Consider the following 19,765-nt stretch of genomic DNA (forward strand, 5'->3'; position numbering starts at 1 on the left):
TAATTTTGATATGAGGCTATACAGTGTTAACATTTACAATGTTTCCCAACATTGGAGTAAAACAAGCTTATACTTTGGGATCTCATGGAGTGTGACAGTTGAACTCATGAGGTGTTTATAAAAATATTTTTGAAGAATCAATGGAATATAAACCCTTTTTCAGGACCCTGTCTTTCAAAGATAATTCATAAAAATCCAAATAACTAAACAGATCTTCATTGTAAAGGGTTTAAACACTGTTTTCCATGCTTGTTCAATGAACCATAAACAATTAATGAACATGCACCTGTGGAACAGTCGTTAAGACACTAACAGATTACAGACGGTAGGCAATTAAGGTCACAGTTATGACAACTTAGGACACTAAAGAGGCTTTTCTACTGACTCTGAATAACACCAAAAGAAAGATGCCCAGGGTCCCTGCTCATCTGCGTGAACATGCCTTAGGCATGTTGCAAGGAGGCATGAGGACTGCAGATGTAGCCAGGGCAATAAATTGCAATGTCCGTACTGTGAGACACCTAAGACAGCGCTACAGGGAGACAGGACGGACAGCTGATCGTCCTCGCAATGGCAGACCCCGTGTAACAACACCTGCACAGGATCAGTACATCCGAACATCACACCTGCGGGACAGGTACAGGATAGCAACAACAACTGCCCGAATTACACCAGGAACGCACAATCCCTCCATCAGTGCTCAGACTGTCCGCAATAGGCTGAGAGAGGCTGGACAGGCTTGTAGGCCTGTTGTAAGGCAGGTCCTCACCAGACATCACCGGCGACTACTTCGCCTATGGGCACAAACTCACCGTCGCTGGACCAGACAGGACTGGGAAAAAGTGCTCTTCACTGACGAGTCGCGTTTTTGTCTCACCGGGGTGATGGTCAGATTCGCGTTTATCGTCGAAGGAATGAGCGTTACACCGAGGCCTGTACTCTGGATTGGGATCGATTTGGAGGTGGAGGGTCTGTCATGGTCTGGGGCAGTGTGTCAGCATTATCGGACTGAGCTTGTTGTCATTGCAGGCAATCTCAACGCTGTGCGTTACAGGGAAAACATCCTCCTCCCTCATGTGGTACCCTTCCTGCAGGCTCATCCTGACATGACCCTCCAGCATGACAATGCCACCAGCCATATTGCTCATTCTGTGCGTGATTTCTTGCAAGACAGGAATGTCAGTGTTCTGCCATGGTCAGCGAAGAGCCCTGATCTCAATCCCATTGAGCATGTCTGCAACCTGTTGGATCGGAGGGTGAGGGCTAGGGCCATTCCCCCCAGAAATGTCTGGGAACTTGCAGGTGCCTGTGTATATATATATTTATGTTTGTGTGTGTCCAAAAATGAATGTAGCAACTACAGATTGCCCCTTTTTAAAGTATCAAAAGTGTGCGAGTTTGAACATGTGTCCATTAGGCCTATGGATTACATTTGTATCGTCATTAATTAAATAGAGCAATAAATGCCCCACTTTTATTCCATAGGCTGGGACCGCACTGTGCAGCTGTTACAAGCACATTTTTCACTGGCTGTCAACTGGTTTCAAAAACAATGATTGATAGGCAGCTTAAACTTCTTGAATTCAACCATTATTGGGTTCAAATACACATTTGGATTTGTGAACAGCCATCCACAACAACCACAATCCGTAAAGCGCAAATAGCTAAATGAGAGAGCAGCAGTGTGATTCACATCAATGCGCAATGTAGATAAAAAATAATAAGTGATATCCGTATTGCGTTAGACTACACCACTGATGCCCACAGCAGTCGTACCATTGGAAGGCATAGCTTGGACTGTAGCCTACAAAAGCTTATTCCTGCAATCCATCAAACCCATTTGGTATGTCATCATAGTGGTCTTTGACTTCTGGCCAGACTTGATCAGGTGGAACAAACTTAAACTTGTGCCTTTTTTCAATGCTGATTTAGAATGTCATTGAGAAAACAGGAGTGCCAAAGAATTTGATTTTGTTTTCCTTTCTGAATTTAAAAGTAATCATCTAGTTTTTAAAAAGTATCTAATCTGATTACAATAATTTAGCTTGTAACATAAAGGATTACAGTTACAAATCTGTTACTCCCCAACCCTGCCTGTAATGTGTTGCTTGAGCTTATGCAAGGATAAAAACTGACAGCACAAATACACTAGATGACCAAAAGTATGTGGACACCTGCTCGTAGAACATCTCATTCCAAAATCATGGGCATTAATATGGGATTGGTCCCTCCTTTACTGCTATAACAGCCGCCACTCTTCTGGGAAGGCTTTCTACTAGATGTTGGAACATTTCTGCAGGGACTTTCTTCCATTCAGCTACAAATGCATTAGTGCAGTCAGTGTTCCAATTCATCCCAAATTAGTTTGATGGGTTTGAGGTCAAGGCTCTGTGCAGGCCAGTCAAGTTCTTCCCCACCGATCTCGACAAACCATTTCTGTAGGGAACGTGCTTTGTGCACGGGGGCTTTGTCATGCTGGAACAGGAAAGGGCCTTCCCCAAACTGTTGCCACAAAGTTGGAAGCACAGAATTGTCTAGAATGTCATTGTAGCGTTAAGATTTCCCTTCACTTGAACTAAAGGGTCTAGCCCGAACCATGAAAAACAGACCCAGACCATTATTCCTCCTCCACCGAACTTCACAGTTGGCGCTATGCATTCGGGCAGGTAGCGTTCTCACAGACTCGTCCGAGCGTTTCCACTGCTCCAGAGTCCAATGGTTGCGAGCTTTACACTACTCCATCCGACACTTGGCATTGTGCATGGTGATCTTAAGCTTGTGTGCGGTTGCCCGGCCATGAAACCCATTTCATGACGTTCTTGACAAACAGTACTTGTGCTGACGTTGCTTCCAGAGGCAGTTTGGAACTCGCTATGCGCTTCAGCACTCCGCGTTCCCATTCTGTGAGTTTGTGTGGCCTACCACTTTGCTGCTGAGCCGTTGTTGCTCCTAGACGTCTCCTCTTCACAATAACAGCACTTACAGTTGACCGGGGCAGCTCTAGCAGGGCAGAAGTTTTATGAACTGACTGACTTGTTGGAAAGCTAGCATCCTATGATGGTTGAAAGTCCCTGAGCTCTTCAGTACCGGCCATTCTACTGCCAATGTTTGTCTATGGAGTTTGCATGGCTGTGTACTCGATTTTATACACCTGTCAGCAACGGGTGTGGCTGAAAATAGCCGAATCCACTATCTTGAAGTGGTGTCCACATACTTTGGAATATATAGTGTAGTTCTATGTTGTGTGCTCTTCCACGATGTCTCACAGGTAGTGAATGAATGGTGCAGTGTAGCATCAGTCTTATCCTTTTCACTGCATCTGGTATGTGAGCTGAATTTGATATCCATATGGAGGTGAAAGGCTGCAGCACAAAGACGGGGAACTACAGATGGATTGACTAGGAGAAGAAATAACGGAGCTAGACAGACCGTGGCTAGCAGAGAGAGAGGGGAAAGGCAAAGGGAGCTATAGATCAGGGGCCGTATCCACGAAGCGTCTCAGAGTAGAAAAATGGTCGTAAGTGATGAGAATAGAGCCTTTTACTCCTACTCTTAAGGGTAAAAATAATAGCTATATATGTCTCTTTTGTGATGCGAGTCCTACCTAGTTGACAGATGTTTGGGAGACCTCATGAGCTGGCCTAACCAGTTAACAGTTACCGGCAGGTGTCTTGATTATAGAAAAAAGGCAACGTGTCCGTGGTTCCTGCGCCATATGCTATTGCTTTGGAGTTATTGAAAGAACGTTTTGATATTTCTATATAATCAAGCCTTAAATAATCTAGATCTACAGTGCATTCGGAAAGTATTCAGACCGCTTTACTTTTTCCACATTTATTATTCTAAAATGGATTTATATTGTTTTTTCCCCCTCATCAATCTACACACTACCCCATAATGACAAAGCAAAAACATATTTTAGAAATGTTTAACAACTGAAAATATTACATTTACATAAGTGTTCAGACCCTTTACTTAGTACTTTGTTGAAGCAGCTTTGACAGTGACTACAGCCTAGAGTCTTCTTGAGTATGACGCTACAAGCTTGGCACACCTGTATTTGGGGAGTTTCTCCCATTCTTCTCTGCAGATCCTCTCAAGCTCTGTCAGGTTGGATGGGGAGTCGCTGCACAGATATTTTCAAGTCTCTCCAGAGATGTTAGATCGGGTTCAAGTCTGGGCTCTGGCTGGGCCGCTCACAGATATTCAGAGACTTGTCCCGAAGCCACTCCTGTGTTGACTTGGTTGTGTGCTTAGGGTTATTCTGTTGGAAGGTGAACCTTCCCCCCCAGTCTAAGGTTCTGAGTGCTCTGGAGCAGGTTTTCATCGAGGATCTCTCTCACTTTTGCTCCGTCAATCTTTCCCTCAATACTGACTAGTCTCCCCGTCCCTTCCACTGAAAAACATCGCCACAGCATGATGCTGCCACCACTATGCTTCACCGTAGCGATGGTGCCAGGTTTCCTCCAGACGTGACGCTTGGCAATCAGGCCAAAGAGTTCAATCTTGGTTTCATCAGACCAGAGGAGTGCTGCAGAGATGGTCGTCCAGAAGGAAGGTTCTCCCACCTCCACAGAGGAACTCTGGAGCTCTGTCAGTGTGACCATCGTGTTCTTGGTCACCTACCTGACCAAGGCCCTTCTCCCCCGATTGCTCAGTTTTGCTGGGCGGCCAGCTCTAGGAAGAGTCTTGGTGGTTCCAAACTTCCATGGGGGAAGATGGATGCCACGGTGTTCTTTGGGACCTTCAATGCTGCAGAAATGTTTTGGTACCCTTCCCCAGATCTGTGCCTCGACACAATCCTGTCTCGGAGCTCTACAGGCAATTCCTTCAACCTCATGGCTTGGTTTTTGCTCTGACATGCGCTGTCAACTGTGGGACCTTATATAGACAGGTGTGTGCCTTTCCAAAGCATGCCCAATCAATTGAATTTACCACAATTGGACTCTAATCAAGTTGTAGAAACATCTCAAGGATGATCAATGGAAACAGGATGCACTCAATTGAGTCTCATATCATAGTGTCTGAATACTTATACAAAAAAGCTATTTCTGTTTTTTATTTTTAATACATTTGCAAAAATGTGTGTAAACCTGTTTTTGCTTTGTCGTTATGGGGTATTGTGTGTAGATTGATGAGGAAAAACATGAATTTAATCAATTTTAGAATAAGGCTGTAACTTAACATAATGTGGAAAAAGTCAACCGTTCCGAAGGCACTGTACATGCAACAGTATACAGTTGAAGTCGGAAGTTTACATTCACCTTAGCCAAATACATTTAAACTCAGTTTTTCACAATTCCTGACATTTAATACCAGTAAAAAGTCCCTGTCTTAGGTCAGTTAGGAACACCACTTTATTTTAAGAATGTGAAATGTCAGAATAATAGTAGAGATAATGATTTATTTCAGCTTTTTATTTCTTTCATCACATTCCCAGTGGGTCAGAGTTTACATTTAACCTCAATTAGTATTTGGTAGCATTGCCTTTTAAATTGTTTAACTTCCACAAGCTTCCCACAATAAGTTTGGTGAATGTTGGCCCATTCCTCCTGACAGAGCTGGTGTAACTGTCAGGTTTGTAGGCCTCCTTGCTCGTACATGTTTTTTCAGTTCTGCCCACCAATTTTCTATAGGATTGAGGTCAGGGCTTTGTGATGGCCACTCCAATACCTTGACTTTGTTGTCCTTAAGCAATTTTGCCACAACTGTGGAAGTATGCTTGGGGTCATTGTCCATTTGGAAGACCCATTTGCGACCAAGCATTAACTTCCTGACTGATGTCTTGAGATGTTTCTTCAATATATCCACATATTTTTTCTGCATCATGATGCCATCTATTTTGTGACATGCACCAGTCCTCCTGCAGCAAAGCACCCCTACAACATGATGCTGCCACCCCTGTGCTTCACGGTTGGGATGGTGTTCTTCGGCTTGCAAGCCTCCCCATTTTTCCTCCAAAGATAACAATGGTCATTATGGCCAAACAATTCAATTTGTGTTTCATCAGATCAGATGATATTTCTCCAAAAAGTACTATCTTTGTCCCCATGTGCAGTTACAAACCTTGTCTGGCTTTTTTTATGGCAGTTTTGGAGCAGTGGCTTCTTCCTTGCTGAGCGGCCTTTCAGGTTATGTCGATTAGGAATCGTTTTACTGTGGATATAGATACTTTTGTACCTGTTTTTCCTCCAGCATCTTCACAAGGTCCATTGCTGTTGTTCTGGGATTGATTTGCACTTTTCGTACCAAAGTACGTTCATCTCTAGGAGACAGAATGCTTCTCCTTCCTGAGCGGTATGACGGCTGCGTAGTCCCATGGTGTTTATACTTGCGTACTATTGATTGTATAGATGAACGTGGTACCTTCAGGCGTTTGGAAATTGCTCCCAAGGTTGAACCAAATTATTTTGGTTATTTTTCCTGAGGTCTTGTCTGATTTCTTTTGATTTTCCCATGATGTCAAGCAAAGAGGCACTGAGTTTGAAGGTAGTCCTTGAAATACATCCACAGGTACACCTCCAATTGACTCAAATTATGTCAATTAGCCTATCAGAAGCTTCTAAAGCCATGACTTCATTTTCCTGAATTTTCCAAGCTGTTAAAGGCACAGTCAACTTAGTGTATGTAAACTTCTGACCCACTGGAATTGTGATACAGTGAAATAATCTGTCTGTAAACAATTGGTGGAAAAATTACTTGTGTCATGCACAAAGTAGCTGTCCTAACCGACTTGCCAAAACTATAGTTTGTTAACAAGAAATTTGTGGAGTGGTTGAAAAACGAGTTTTAATGACTGCAACCTAAGTGTATGTGAACATCCGACTTCAACTGTATCTTGCGCTTTTGACAATTATTTTACAAGGACTATTTCACATGATATGCTTAAATACTTAATACTCATAACTATTAGGCTAATAAATAATCACTTATTTTTATTATTTCAAGTTGTCCCTTTGGAGCGCAATATCACATTGTTAAAAAATTAGCTTTGAAGGAATCCATGTTAACTTTGATTGTGTTCGATGAAAATGATAGACCCTTCAAAATGTTTAATGCAAGTGTCTTGATGCCTACTGTGCCTAAGCGATTTAGACTTTTTATACGGGAGTGACGAGTGTGTTGATATAACAGTAATACTATCAAAATTCTGCTTTAAACAACCATCAGAATTGGTTTTTTTTTTTTTTAAAGGTTATGCATGCCAATATGTTAGGGAAGAATTAAGAGTAGGCAAAGTGATAGTGTCAAACTAAAGATATGTCAAAGTTTTAGTCACATTCACTGTGAAAAATCTGTTGGTGCCCTTTAGCAAGGCACTTATCTCTAATTGCTCCTGTAAGTCGTTCTGAATAAGAGCGTCTGCTAAGTGACTGAAATGTACATTTTGTCTGAAGCGTGCTATAGAGTTCACAGCTGGTGATGCCTCTGCGATTGGTTATTCCCCATATTTTCAACCATCAAAATCTTTCATTTGCGCTACCTCAAACTATTGTAATTACCAGCTGAGAACTTTTATGAATTGATTTTACACCTGGCTCAGTTTCTGAGCAGTGTCTTATCACCCTAAAACCTACTCTGAGCTGGAAGGTTTTTGTTGTTGTCTTAGAACATGTTTTAACAGGATCCCTAGGACCTTTTCTGAGATTCTTTGTGGCTACAGGCCTTTTCCACAGAAGTCAGGGTCGATATTCTTTAGCGTTGTCATCGAAGACTTTGGCAGGCAAAACCCTCATGTTCTACTCTGACCTTGGCTTGCCCAGATTTAATGATGATGTTGGAACTGCTTATTGCTGAAGCTCAGCAAACTCTAAAGCTCCAGCAAAGCTTCGCCACAGTGTGATCGTTGGGGTTGGTGGCAGTCCATCCTGACTAAGTTGACTGGTTATTTGTGGCTTATCTCTTGAGAAAGCACATTAACATGTTGATTAATCTCAATTAAACTGTCAGTCTGTTGGGGAAGATTTAACATATCAGCGGAAGACTAGAATGCGGACCGTCGAAGCTGTTTGCTGATCATTTAAAAGTACTGTTGGGATTTAATGTACAACACGTTGGACAGTTCGGGGTGAAATGCAAGGCTGTGACTGCATGTTTTCTGGGAAATGGATGGATGATGCATTGCTTGACCTCATCCATTCCTTGTGTTTGTGTGGTGATATCGCTTCCATCGTGGTGTTCTTTTGGGCTGCAGTGTATATCAAAGGATTGTGTGTGTGTGTGTGTGTGTGTGTGTGTGTGTGTGTGTGTGTGTGTGTGTGTGTGTGTGTGTGTGTGTGTGTGTGTGTGTGTGTGTGTGTGTGTGTGTGTGTGTGTGTGTGTGTGTGTGTGTGTGTGTGTGTGTGTGTGTGTGAGAAAAGGCTGTCGTCACACAACACTAGGCCTCGGCGCAGGACGTGTTTGCAATGCAAAACAGGTCTTTAGTTGAGTCTCTATGGCGTGCTACTTTAGTGTGAATGACTTGGCTGGATTTTGGCATGGTCCTCGCATGGTGCACTGCAGGACACCCATGTCTACCTTTCTCCATCAAGTGGTTTAATTACCAGAAATGGTGATCCGGGCCATTGGGGGAATGGGCTACATGCTCGATTACTGTATCGCCACTTCTCCTTGATCAGATGGAGGGGTGGTGCAACTGTGTGTCTCCTCTCCCCGCTGCAGGCTTCGAAGGCTGCTCCATGGTGCCCTCTATCTACCCACTGGAGACGCTGCACAACTCGCTTTCCCTCAAGCAGGTGGACGAGTTCCTCAATGCTGTGTGTGAGGACAGCAGCGACGCCCACGCTAAGACCATGAAAGGTAGGTATTCTAGTCAAGGTAGGTATTTGGCGCTTTCCAGAAGCAACATGCCTAGCTTGCACACTCCGGACCTGATCCACGTTCTGTTTGTGCTGTCCTGCAAACTCCGATGGTCATTGGCGTGATAATGACCATAAGAGTTGGCAAGACGGTACAAACAGATCTGGGAACAAGCTAACAAGTACATACACTATAAAAGGAGATCTGGGAACAAGCTAACAAATACATACACTATAAAAGTATGTGGACACCCCTTCAAAATAGTGGATTCAACTATTTCAGCCACACCCGTTGCTGACAGTTGGATCAAATTGAGCACATAGTCATGCAATCGCCATAGACGTGCTACCTTTCCAACAAGTCAGTTCGTCAAATGTCTGCCCTGCTAGAGCTGCCCCGGTCAACTGTAAGTGCTGTTATTGTGAAGTGGAAACGTCTAGAAGCAACGACGTCTCAGCCACGAGTTGGTAGGCCACACAAGCTCACAGAACGGAACCGCCTATTGCTGAAGTGCTTAAAAACGTCCTCGGTTGCAACACTCACTACCGCGTTCCAAACTGCCTCTGGAAGCAACGTCAGCACAATAACTGTTTCGTCGGGAGCTTCATGAAATGGGTTTCTATGGCCAAGCCTAAGATCACCATGCGCAATGCCAAGCGTCAGCTGGAGTGATGTAAAGCTGTCCGCCTTTAGACTCTGGAATCACGCTGCACCATCTTGCAGTCCTATGGACTAATCTGGGTTTGGCGGATGCCAGGAGAACACTACCTGCCCGAATGCATAGTGCCAACTGTGAAGTTTGGTGGAGGAGGAATAATGGTCTGGGGCTGTTTTTCATGATTCGGGCTAGGCCCCTTAGTTCCGCTGACGGGAAATCTTAACGCTACAGCATACAATGACATTCTAGACAATTCTGTGCTTCCAACTTTGTGGCAACAGTTTGTGGAAGGCCCTTTCCTGTTTCAGCATGACAAAGCCTGGTACATACAGAAATGGCTTGTCAAGATTGGTGTGGAAGAACTTGACTGACCTGGGGGGGACCAACTCCATATGAATTGATTTTGGAATGAGATATTTGCTGAGCAGGTGTCCACATACTTTTGGTCATGTAGTGTATATTTTGTGTCCGAGTCATCACTGTCTTTCTCAGTGGCATATAATACATATCCCCTGTAGGTCTCCTAATATAATGTTTAGTAGTGTACATCTTATATAAACACCATTTATCGTTTCCCTCCAGCTCTCTCTGTCTTGTTCGACACGTCAAGCCAGGGGTATGGCCAGGCACACACCTACCCCCCACCAAAGGCCCTCTCCTCCTCAGAAACTCCTGTTCGGCCCCCCACCCACCCACTATGCTGTGAGTATACTGACCGTGTTCTTCCGTGTCCGTCCGACCACCACCCCAAGCCCTTACCCAGATGGGTGTAAGCAATATGGCGGACGCTCCTCCCAACCTCATGGGTAGATCAGATCTACAAACATGAAAATGATGGTAGGGAAAGGGGATTGTTTTAGGATCCAACACCACAATAGCAATGCTTAGTCTTAGCCACACTTACATTGTCCTAGAGCAGGGTTGTGTTCAATAGGGCATGCGATAGAAAATGTTTAATAAATCCCATTAGTACCTCCCCATTTTCAGTCTGTTTTCTTCCGTTTGTTGCCTATTACTGCCTAATGATCATGACACAGGCTAACAGCCTGACCAGCACCCATAACCAGGCAGAGAGAGACAGTTTTTTCCCCCACAGCATGAGATATAAAAAGCCTGCTTTGCTGGGCCTTAAACTGTCAAACTAAATGAGAGCCTTGTGTTTTTGTCTTTCATCGCCAAGAGGAGAGGCGCGATCAATTATGACTTCAGTAAAGTAGGACTCGGCAAAATAACACCACTTAGTTTTGCCGAGCCGTCTCCGACTCGCCACTGGGGTCCGTTGTTGTCGGTGCCCCCCCTCCCTCTTCCCTCCCTTCCCACTCGTTGTGCCTCCAGTGGGCTACATGGTGATTCATTTGGCCCTTTACCAGTATTTTAGGATTGCTTCAACAGCTGCTCTGAGCTGCTTTCTCAGTCTCTCTCTCTCTCTCCTCATTCCTCATAACCCATTTAATGTCTATTATGGTGTGGAGGAGGAGTAGAAAACATGCTGGATGTTAGAAGTGTCGCTTAGATGAATAGCAGTTTTGTTTTCATTTGAGATGGCGTGACATTGTTTATTTTCCCAATGCAACTGAATTTAGTGCAACTGAATTTAGTACAGAAGTAGCTATTAAAAATGTTGCCTAGTCAGACCATTATTACTGTTCCAGCTGGCTGATAGGCGTTACTAGGTAGGTAATGTTAAACGTAGCATAGAGATTTTCAGAACAACCTTTTAATTGTCAATACTTCCTCAATTCTCGACTTGGAAGACAACACGTCTTCTTAACTTCCATGTCTAATTGCAAGGGGTTTGTTTGAATTTAGAAAATTCTCTGTTATTCAATTAAATCCATTTTTGGCTCCATGAAGTAGTCCAACAATGTGTATTCCGCCATCTTGTCTATGTACAATCTTCTCTCATTGATTGAGACAAGTGGGTGTCCACCCCAAAGTGCTGCATGTCATGATGACACTCGCCCGTCTGTCAATGAGAGAGAATTTGAAATATGTGACGACCGCCTCGATTCGGTCTTATGTAGCAAAATTTTAAAATTGTGGTTTTTGCATTGGATACAAGTAGAGACTCAGAGCTAGAAAATGGTATATCATACACTACAGTTGAGGAACAATGGGAAAGTAATTCTGCTTTGAAAGTTGATAAACTTGTAACTTACTTTTGAGAAAATGGCCCTTGAATGTTTTTGTACACCTACTGGACAGTTCATCTTTGTCTACGCCCATTCAGCATCGTTCACACCATCTTAAGTCTTAGCCCCACCCATCTCTTCAAGGATTCACACGTGAGGCCATGTGCTAAACAGAGTGAGTAAGGTAGTGTAGTAAACAACCAACGATTTCAAGACTAAAAGTGGTGAAAGTAGTATCTTACAATAAGGATAAACTGCAGGTAAAAGTACACTTTATCTAATCCTTGGCCTATATCCTAATCTGACTTTGGTGCGGGTCATGTTCTTCACATTACAGTCTCTGGTAAACACAATGTCAAATAAAATAAAAAGTTGATTTGTCACATGCACAGGATACAGAAGGTATAAACAGTATACTGCAATGGTTACTTGCATAGTAGCAATATCAACAACAAAGTGTCCAGATAAAATATTTTATAAATATTAGATGACGCTTACCAGACACACTTGTCTAAATTGATGGGTCATGTGAAGGAAATGCTATAACCCCCGGCCACATCTAGCTAAGTGGGACGGCAGGTAGCCTAGCCATGTAGCTAGCTAAACAATGCTGTAGTATGAATCTGCAGGTAGCTAAAGCTAACCAACCAGGTTCAATGTTAGTTAGCTATAACTAAGAATGAAAATGGATTTCTGATTAAAATAATATTACTACACATCATACACGTGACGTTCGCTAGCTAACAATACGCTTTAACTTGCAATGGAAACGACTTTGACAAAATTATAATATCTGAAAATGTAGCTAGACTCCATTTTTTTATTTGACCTTTATTTAACTAGGCAAGTCAGTTAATTAAGAACAAGGAATTTTTTTACAAGGACTGCCTACCCCGGCCAAACCCTCCCCTAACCCGGACAACGCTGGGTCAATTGTGCCCTATGGAATTCCCAATCACGGCCGGTTGTGATACAGCCCGGGAACGAACCAGGGTCTGTAGTGATGTCTCTAGCACTGAGATTCAGCGCCTTAGACCGCTGCGCAACTCTTAACCGTATACAAGGATGAATGCTTCACTGGAACCATTTAACTCCGTTTTGTTTGTAGCTACATCTTGTTTGGCTAGCATTGTCAAGTTACTCCAGTTCACACTGACCGTGTCGTGTGCAGAAAGTAGCAAATCACTTTTTCCAACTGATCTGTCTAAAGCGCCTGCTACATTCAGGGCATCAATGTTTAGAAAAGTAGCAAAAATGTTGTAGTTCTCGATGGCTAACGTTATATATTTTTAAAACGCCGCGGTAGAAAGGACTCAACACATACTGAACATCTCACGTAATAAACAGAAACGTTCAAATGCCTCTCCTGTGAAGTAGTGATGTGCGACCATACTCCTAGTTTCCTGAAACGAGTCACATATACAAGATGCTGGCGATATTGCTATTAATCATGTGCTACGCTTAACGTTTTATACCTAACGTAGCCAGCTGGAACAGTAATAATGGTCTGATTAGGCACTAATTTTAATAGCTAGTACAGAAGGTAAACAGTAGGGCAACTTAGATACACTACATGGGCAAAATTATGTGGAAACAAATTAGTGGATTCGGCTATTAGAGCCACACCCGTTGCAGGCAGGTGTGTATATAACCGAGCACACAGCCACGGACTCTCCATAGACAAACATTGACAGTAGAATGGCCTGTACTGAAGAGCTCTGTGACTTTCAGCGTGGCACCTTCATAGGATGCTACCTTTCCAACAAGTCAGTCATATTTCTGCCCTGCTGGAGCTGCCCTGGTCAATTGTAAGTGCTGTTATTGTGAAGTGGAAATGTCTAGGCGCAACATTGGCTCAGCCGCGAAATGGTAGACCACACGAGCTCACAGAACGGGACCGCGGAGTGGTCAGTTCGTCTGTCCTCGGTTGCAACACTCACTACCGATTCCCAAACTGCCCCTTGGAAGCAACGTCAGCACAATAACGTTTAGTCGGGAGCTTCATGAAATGGGTTTCCATGGCCGAGCAGCCGCACACAAGCCTAAGATCACCATGCGCAATGCCAAGCGTCGGCTGGAGTGGTGTAAAGCTCGCCGCTATTGGACTCTGGAGCAGTGGAAACGCGTTCTTTGGAGTGATGAATTTCGTTTCATCATCTGGCAGTCCAACGGACGAATCTGGGTTTGGAGGATGCCAGGAGAACGCTACCTGCAGCAATGCATAGCGCCAACTGTGAAATTTGGTGGAGGAATAATGGTATGGGTCTGTTTTTTTATGGTTCATGCTCCTTAGTTCCAGTGAAGGGAAATCTTAACACTACAGCATACAATGGCATTCTAGACAATTCCGTGCTTCCAACTTTGTGGCAACAGTTTGGGGAAGGCCCTTTCAGCATGACAATGCCACTGTGCACAAAGCGAGGTCAATACAGAAATGGTTTGTCGAGATCTGTGTGGAAGAACTTGACTGGCCTGCACAGAGCCCTGACCTCAACCCTATCAAACTCTTTTGGGATGAATTGGAACGCCGACTTTGAGCCAGGCCTAATCGTCCAACGTCAGTGCCCGACCTCACTAAGGCTCTTGTGGCTGAATGGAATCAAGTCCCCACAGCAATGTTCCAACATCTAGTGGAAAGTTTCCCCAGAGGAGTGGAGGCTGTTATAGAAGCAAACGGGGGACCAACTACATATTAATGCCCATGTTTTTGGAATGAGATGTTCGACAAGCCATGTAGTGTATTTGTATGTGGTTGGATGGAGATATATGGAGGTAAAACAGATTAAACACCAGTAGTTGAGTTTCACCCAGGACTATGCCTAATATTCTAATTTCCTCAATTTCAATCACAACTCAATTACTTTCACCTAATATTTGACCTGTTTATGTTTGTGTGGGTCTCTCTCTTTTCATTGTGTGTGCGCAGTAAGCAGTGGCCCCCCCAGCACAGTGTCCAGTGCAGGGCCCTCCTCCCCCACCTCAGTGAACCCATCAAACCCAGCCATACACTTCAGCTTCAGTGAGTAGTCCGCAACCCCCTCACCGGATCCCACAGAGGAACCGCAGGACAACCCAACACCTGGACCTTCAGAGGCAGCCATTATTAATCCATCCATCCACACTGTGCCCGTCAACCTATGAGTGCCTTCAAACTCTTGTTAGTAATCACAGTCACATACAGTGCTGGACCCTGAGGACCGTTCGTCCTATTTTGTGGACAAAAACAAACCAAAACCCTCAGGCTTTGTCTGTCCAACCAACACTGCCCCATTTGAGCGACAGCCAGGGGAGCCTATGGCCAGTGTCCTCGGCAGGGTATAGACCCGCCGGAGGCTGGATGCATCCCTACAGCCCATCTGTCTGTCCTTGATTCAGACTGCCTGCTGATGTGGTTGCTGAACAGAGACAATGGGAGAAACTATATGTTTTTCCATGCTTCATCCATATCCTATTCTATATGGAACCATATATATATATATATATATACACACACAAAATCTGTCTCTGCAGGAGTACCTCTTTTCTCAGAGACGGGAGGCAGGTTCAGAATATTCTACACCAATCATGGCAGACATAATTATTGGCATACAGGTATAGTTGAGCCAGTTGATCAAATACAGACTGCTTTCTCAGTTTTACATTTACATTTAAGTCATTTAGCAGACGCTCTTATCCAGAGCGACTTACAAATTGGAAAGTTCATACATATTCATCCTGGTCCCCCCGTGGGGAATGAACCCACAACCCTGGCGTTGCAAGCGCCATGCTCTACCAACTGAGCCACACGGGACCACGTGTGTTTTGTTGTGTGTCCCTCTTTTTATATTCTGTTTTGTGGTGACTGTACTTTACGTGATTTTGGGGGGGAAAGGTTACAATACGATACAACAGGAATACTGTACACTGAGTATACAAAACATTAAGAACACCTGCTCTTTCTATGACAGACTGACCAGGTGAAAGCTATGATCCCTTATTGATGTCACTTAAATCCACTTTAATCAGTGTAGATGAATGGGAGCAAACAGGTCAAAAAGGGATTTGTAAACCTTGAGACAATTGAGACATGGATTGTGTGTGTGCCATTCAGAGGGTGCGCAACTCAATATTAGGAAGGTGTTTCTTTCTGGTATACTCAGTGTATGTTTCATATCATGTCTACACAGCATTTTGTCACAAAATAATACACAACTCATATTTTATATACATAATTGGTTTTATGTTTGAGTCCCATGTGAAATATATTTCAAATCCTTATCTCAAACATACCAAAAATATAAACAATACACGTGTCTCAACACCTTACATAAAAATCTGTGGTAAATATGTTTTTTACAGTATTTCAAGGGTAAACCACTCCAGAGGGAAATAGCTGTACCTTTAGGCTTCCTCAGTCTGGATTGGGTCCTCAAACTATTTTGAACATTTCTGCTGTCTTGCCAAAGTTATGTTTTTAATGTTAATTTAAACGATTGTGTATCAAATGATGTAATACATATTATGTGGGCATTTGTATTGTCCCAGTAGGGATAAATAAAGTTGAATTTAATATGTATTTATGGTTAAAAAATTACCTTTTTTAGAAAGAAGGTATGCATTGAATCGTTTAACAAAAACAATGGTTTTCTTGTACAGTAATTCTCCAAATTGTAAAACCAAAAGGTTTCTATGGATTCTGAAGAGAACATGAATGTCATTGTATTTGTAGTTGGTATGTAGTAGTCTGTATGCTATTTCCAGCTCTCAACTGCACTAATGTCAAACTAGCACTGCTGAATCTGTAAAACAAAGCTTTATTTTTCTGTGAGTTTTCTTCATAGTAATGATTTATTTAATGACTGGTGTTTATAGGTGAAATTAGGACTGTTTTTCTGTTGTTGTGGTTATTTACTGTGCCATGTAATATCAGCCAAAGATACTTGATGCTGTATAGAATCCTCTCCTTAGACGTTGTCTTATTAAGGTCTAGAAATAAAACACCAAAAGGTTGTTTTATTAAAAGTAATATAATCTGATTTCTGAAGGTTGTGGTTCTTCATTCGTCTCAGGCAATAAAAATCTATTTTAACAAGTCTAATAGGGGCACTATTGTCTGGGTGTGTGGAGGGGGGGTTGTGGGTGCAGCAAGGTTCACTATTACAGTGTAGTATGATATGCTCGGTACTCAGTGGCACCACACATTGGATCAAAGATGATCGTTTGCTTCAATTAGTTTAAGTTGTCGATAGTGTGTAAGTGCACCGTTCATGTGAATGATGGGAGAGAAACAGATCTTTAACAAGCTTTCATTGTACAGTTCAGGAATGCCCATACAGAGCTTAAATGCGACATCACAGAATCAATAGGAAAATATGAAACCTACTACATCTTTTTATTGTGTTTGTTCTTCTCACATAGAAACTTCAGTGGCTTTCTGCTCTTCCCTAAGTTTTTATTGTGATTTATCAAAGATCGTGAGAGCTGAGGAGAGTCTCACGTAGACCACATCCTCCAGCTCCAGAGTCACTGCATTGGATACATAGTCATAACCCCCACTATTACACTAACCTGCCCACATTATTTTCTGCCAGTGCCCAGCCTGTTTACTTAAACGGCGTTCTCTCGCTTCAGCTCATCCACCTGGCTCTCACTGGCTGTCACTCTGGCCTCCAAGTACCTCAGCTCCACGCTCTGTTGCACCACCATGTCTAGCAACGCTCTCAGCTCAGGTGTCAGGATGCGTTGTCTCTGTAGTTTCGGTCCTGTGACTGTTGAACAGTGGTGTAAAAATACTTAAGTAGTTTTTTGAGGTATCTGTACTTTACTATTTAGCCTATTTAAAAAAATAAAAATCAACTTCTCTACATTCCTAAAGAAAATATGTACTTTTTACTCTCTTACATTTTCCCTGACACCAAAAGTACTGGATACATTTTTTGAATTCTCAGGCAGGACAAAAATATGGTTCACGCACCTGTCAATATAACACGTTGTCATCCCTACTGCATTTGGTCTGTCGGACTCACTAAACATAAATACTGCATTTGTAAATTATGCCGGAGTGTGACCGTCTGTCCATTAATTTTTTTTTTAATAATCAAAATGAGACAATCGTGGCGTCTGGTTTGCTAGTGTGTGTGTGTGTATATATATATATATATATATATATATATATATAATTTAAGGAACTTGATGTATAGCTTTTACTTTTACTCAACTATGACAATGGAGTATTTTCTCCACCACTGCTGTTGAGTTACGTTATTCTCCCTGATCCCAGACAGAACAGCAACGCCTGCAGAGCTACAGCACCTCTTCATTCTGAAACAGAAATGATGCATCTATATGAGGCTCAGTCCGCTTCTTCTTATACACACTGGTCATGGTGAACTGATACATGGGAATTGTAACATGTGTACTCAGTGGAACATTTGAAGAACATAGCCAAGGATGGTGGGTGATGTAACAGAACACGGGTTAATATTACTCCATGTCATTCAACTTTAAGGCCATGGGAAAATCCAAGCTGTCGTTTTCTTTCGATAGACAGAATTTCTGTGTGCGCGTTTGTGGGAGACTGGTCCCATCCTGTTGTCCAGTCTAAACAGGGCATTTTGTCCCTGGTCTATCAACAGGCTGCGTTTGTCCCTGGTCTATCAACAGGCTGCGTTGTCCTTATCGTGGTGAAGGTCTGGACCGACGGAGCCTGTGTTATTGATCTATAAAGAACGAGAGGGGTGATGTCTGACAGCTGAGTATATCTGAGTCACTGCTCTTGGCTGGGACGCCTCTATCCCCTCTATCTCTCCCTCTTTCCTCTCCATCTCCTCTCCTTCTCTTTCCTCTCACCCCCCCCCTCTCTCTCCCCCTCTCCCATTCCGGCAAACCACAATGATGACTCCTTCCTTGGCTCCAGCTCTAAAGTGTTGCTATGGAGACCACTTCAATTCAGCTAGCCCCCTCTTTGTAATTGACTTCTCCTAGAGACGGCGGGTGAATGGAAAGAGCTGCGTCACCCTACAGGGAGTGCGACGGAAAAAGCTGCGAGTCTGCCTTCTCACCGAATGCCAAACACTGATGTCATTCATACCCACCACTATTGGCCACACACACACTGGTGCACATACACAAACATACACACACACTGAATACATTTAGATAGATTTGATCATTTAAAACACAATACAACCCCAAGTGCATAACGGATTTAAAATCATCTACGATTACACAAAACAAGTTTGAAAATGTATTTCCATTATTGTCCTCTTAAATCAATGGCTCAAAGATATTAAGAACATAGTAGACCTAACCTACAACACCAGCCATACTTGGGTTACAGATCTAATAATTCATAAAAAAAATATCTGTTTGAACGCTGTCCAAAATCTCATAGCACATAAAAAGTAAAAACACAAAAAATGTAAATGGAGATTAAAAGTCTCTCTGCTTGGGTTTAAGTTGAGGCAATTTGTATTTGATAGGCATTGTAGTTCAGTGTAAAGGGCATCGACGGGACAGCTAATGAGGAACAGTCTGATAAAAAAGGCCCGGAGCGCTTCTTCAACAGCGCACTACACCTGCTTCTCTGAATGGTCAGTCACTCCATTGGAGTCGCTTCTCTGGTACTGGTGCTCCATTGCCATGAATGTAGCACCCACCAGGTGATGCCACAGCCTCTGAAAAGCACACGCAAAAGCCACATCTTGGCAGTGGTTAGGAGCATTCACTGAACAGTCCCTGAACTTCCTCTGCTACCTATGGACACAGCATGCAGTCGTTGGTTTAATACTTCCAAACAGACTAAACAAAAAGTCACATTATTTGAATCCAAACAGCCAGCTAGCTAACAAGCCCAAATACTTTTCATCACAATCCTGAAACTCTTGAGAGTCAAGAACACAGGATATAGAGCTAAAACCCTAGATCAGCCAAAACCCTGATTTGGCAATATGTACAATACTTACAGAGCTTTCTGCCTAGGCTACCTTACAGTGCCATGGCAACCACAGAACCCACACTGAATACATGGAATAGACACTGGAGCGGGCACACTTCTCTATCTCTCTCACACACCAGTGTTCATTTTGGCACTCTTTTTTTTTGTCATTTTGACTAAAATACACTGCTCAAAAAAATAAAGGGAACACTAAAATAACACATCCTAGATCTGAATGAATGAACTATTCTTATTAAATAC

General features: G+C 43.0%; 1 protein-coding gene across 6 annotated transcripts in view; it reads left to right on the plus strand.

Moving 5' to 3' along the window:
- The window catches only part of ppip5k1b (diphosphoinositol pentakisphosphate kinase 1b), a 78,487-nt gene extending 61,821 nt beyond the window's left edge, over nucleotides 1–16,666 (plus strand). For all 6 annotated transcript variants that reach the window (XM_071326656.1, XM_071326658.1, XM_071326660.1 and 3 more), the window contains 3 exons: nucleotides 8,662–8,799; nucleotides 10,040–10,159; nucleotides 14,516–16,666. In XM_071326656.1, coding sequence (XP_071182757.1) covers nucleotides 8,662–8,799; nucleotides 10,040–10,159; nucleotides 14,516–14,616 — 359 coding nt within the window. In that variant the 3' untranslated portion in view covers nucleotides 14,617–16,666. The remainder of the gene's footprint in view (nucleotides 1–8,661; nucleotides 8,800–10,039; nucleotides 10,160–14,515) is intronic.
- Nucleotides 16,667–19,765: the final 3,099 nt, after the last annotated feature.

The sequence above is a fragment of the Salvelinus alpinus genome, chromosome 9, assembly GCF_045679555.1.
Source record: "Salvelinus alpinus chromosome 9, SLU_Salpinus.1, whole genome shotgun sequence".
NCBI classification, from domain to species: domain Eukaryota; kingdom Metazoa; phylum Chordata; class Actinopteri; order Salmoniformes; family Salmonidae; genus Salvelinus; species Salvelinus alpinus.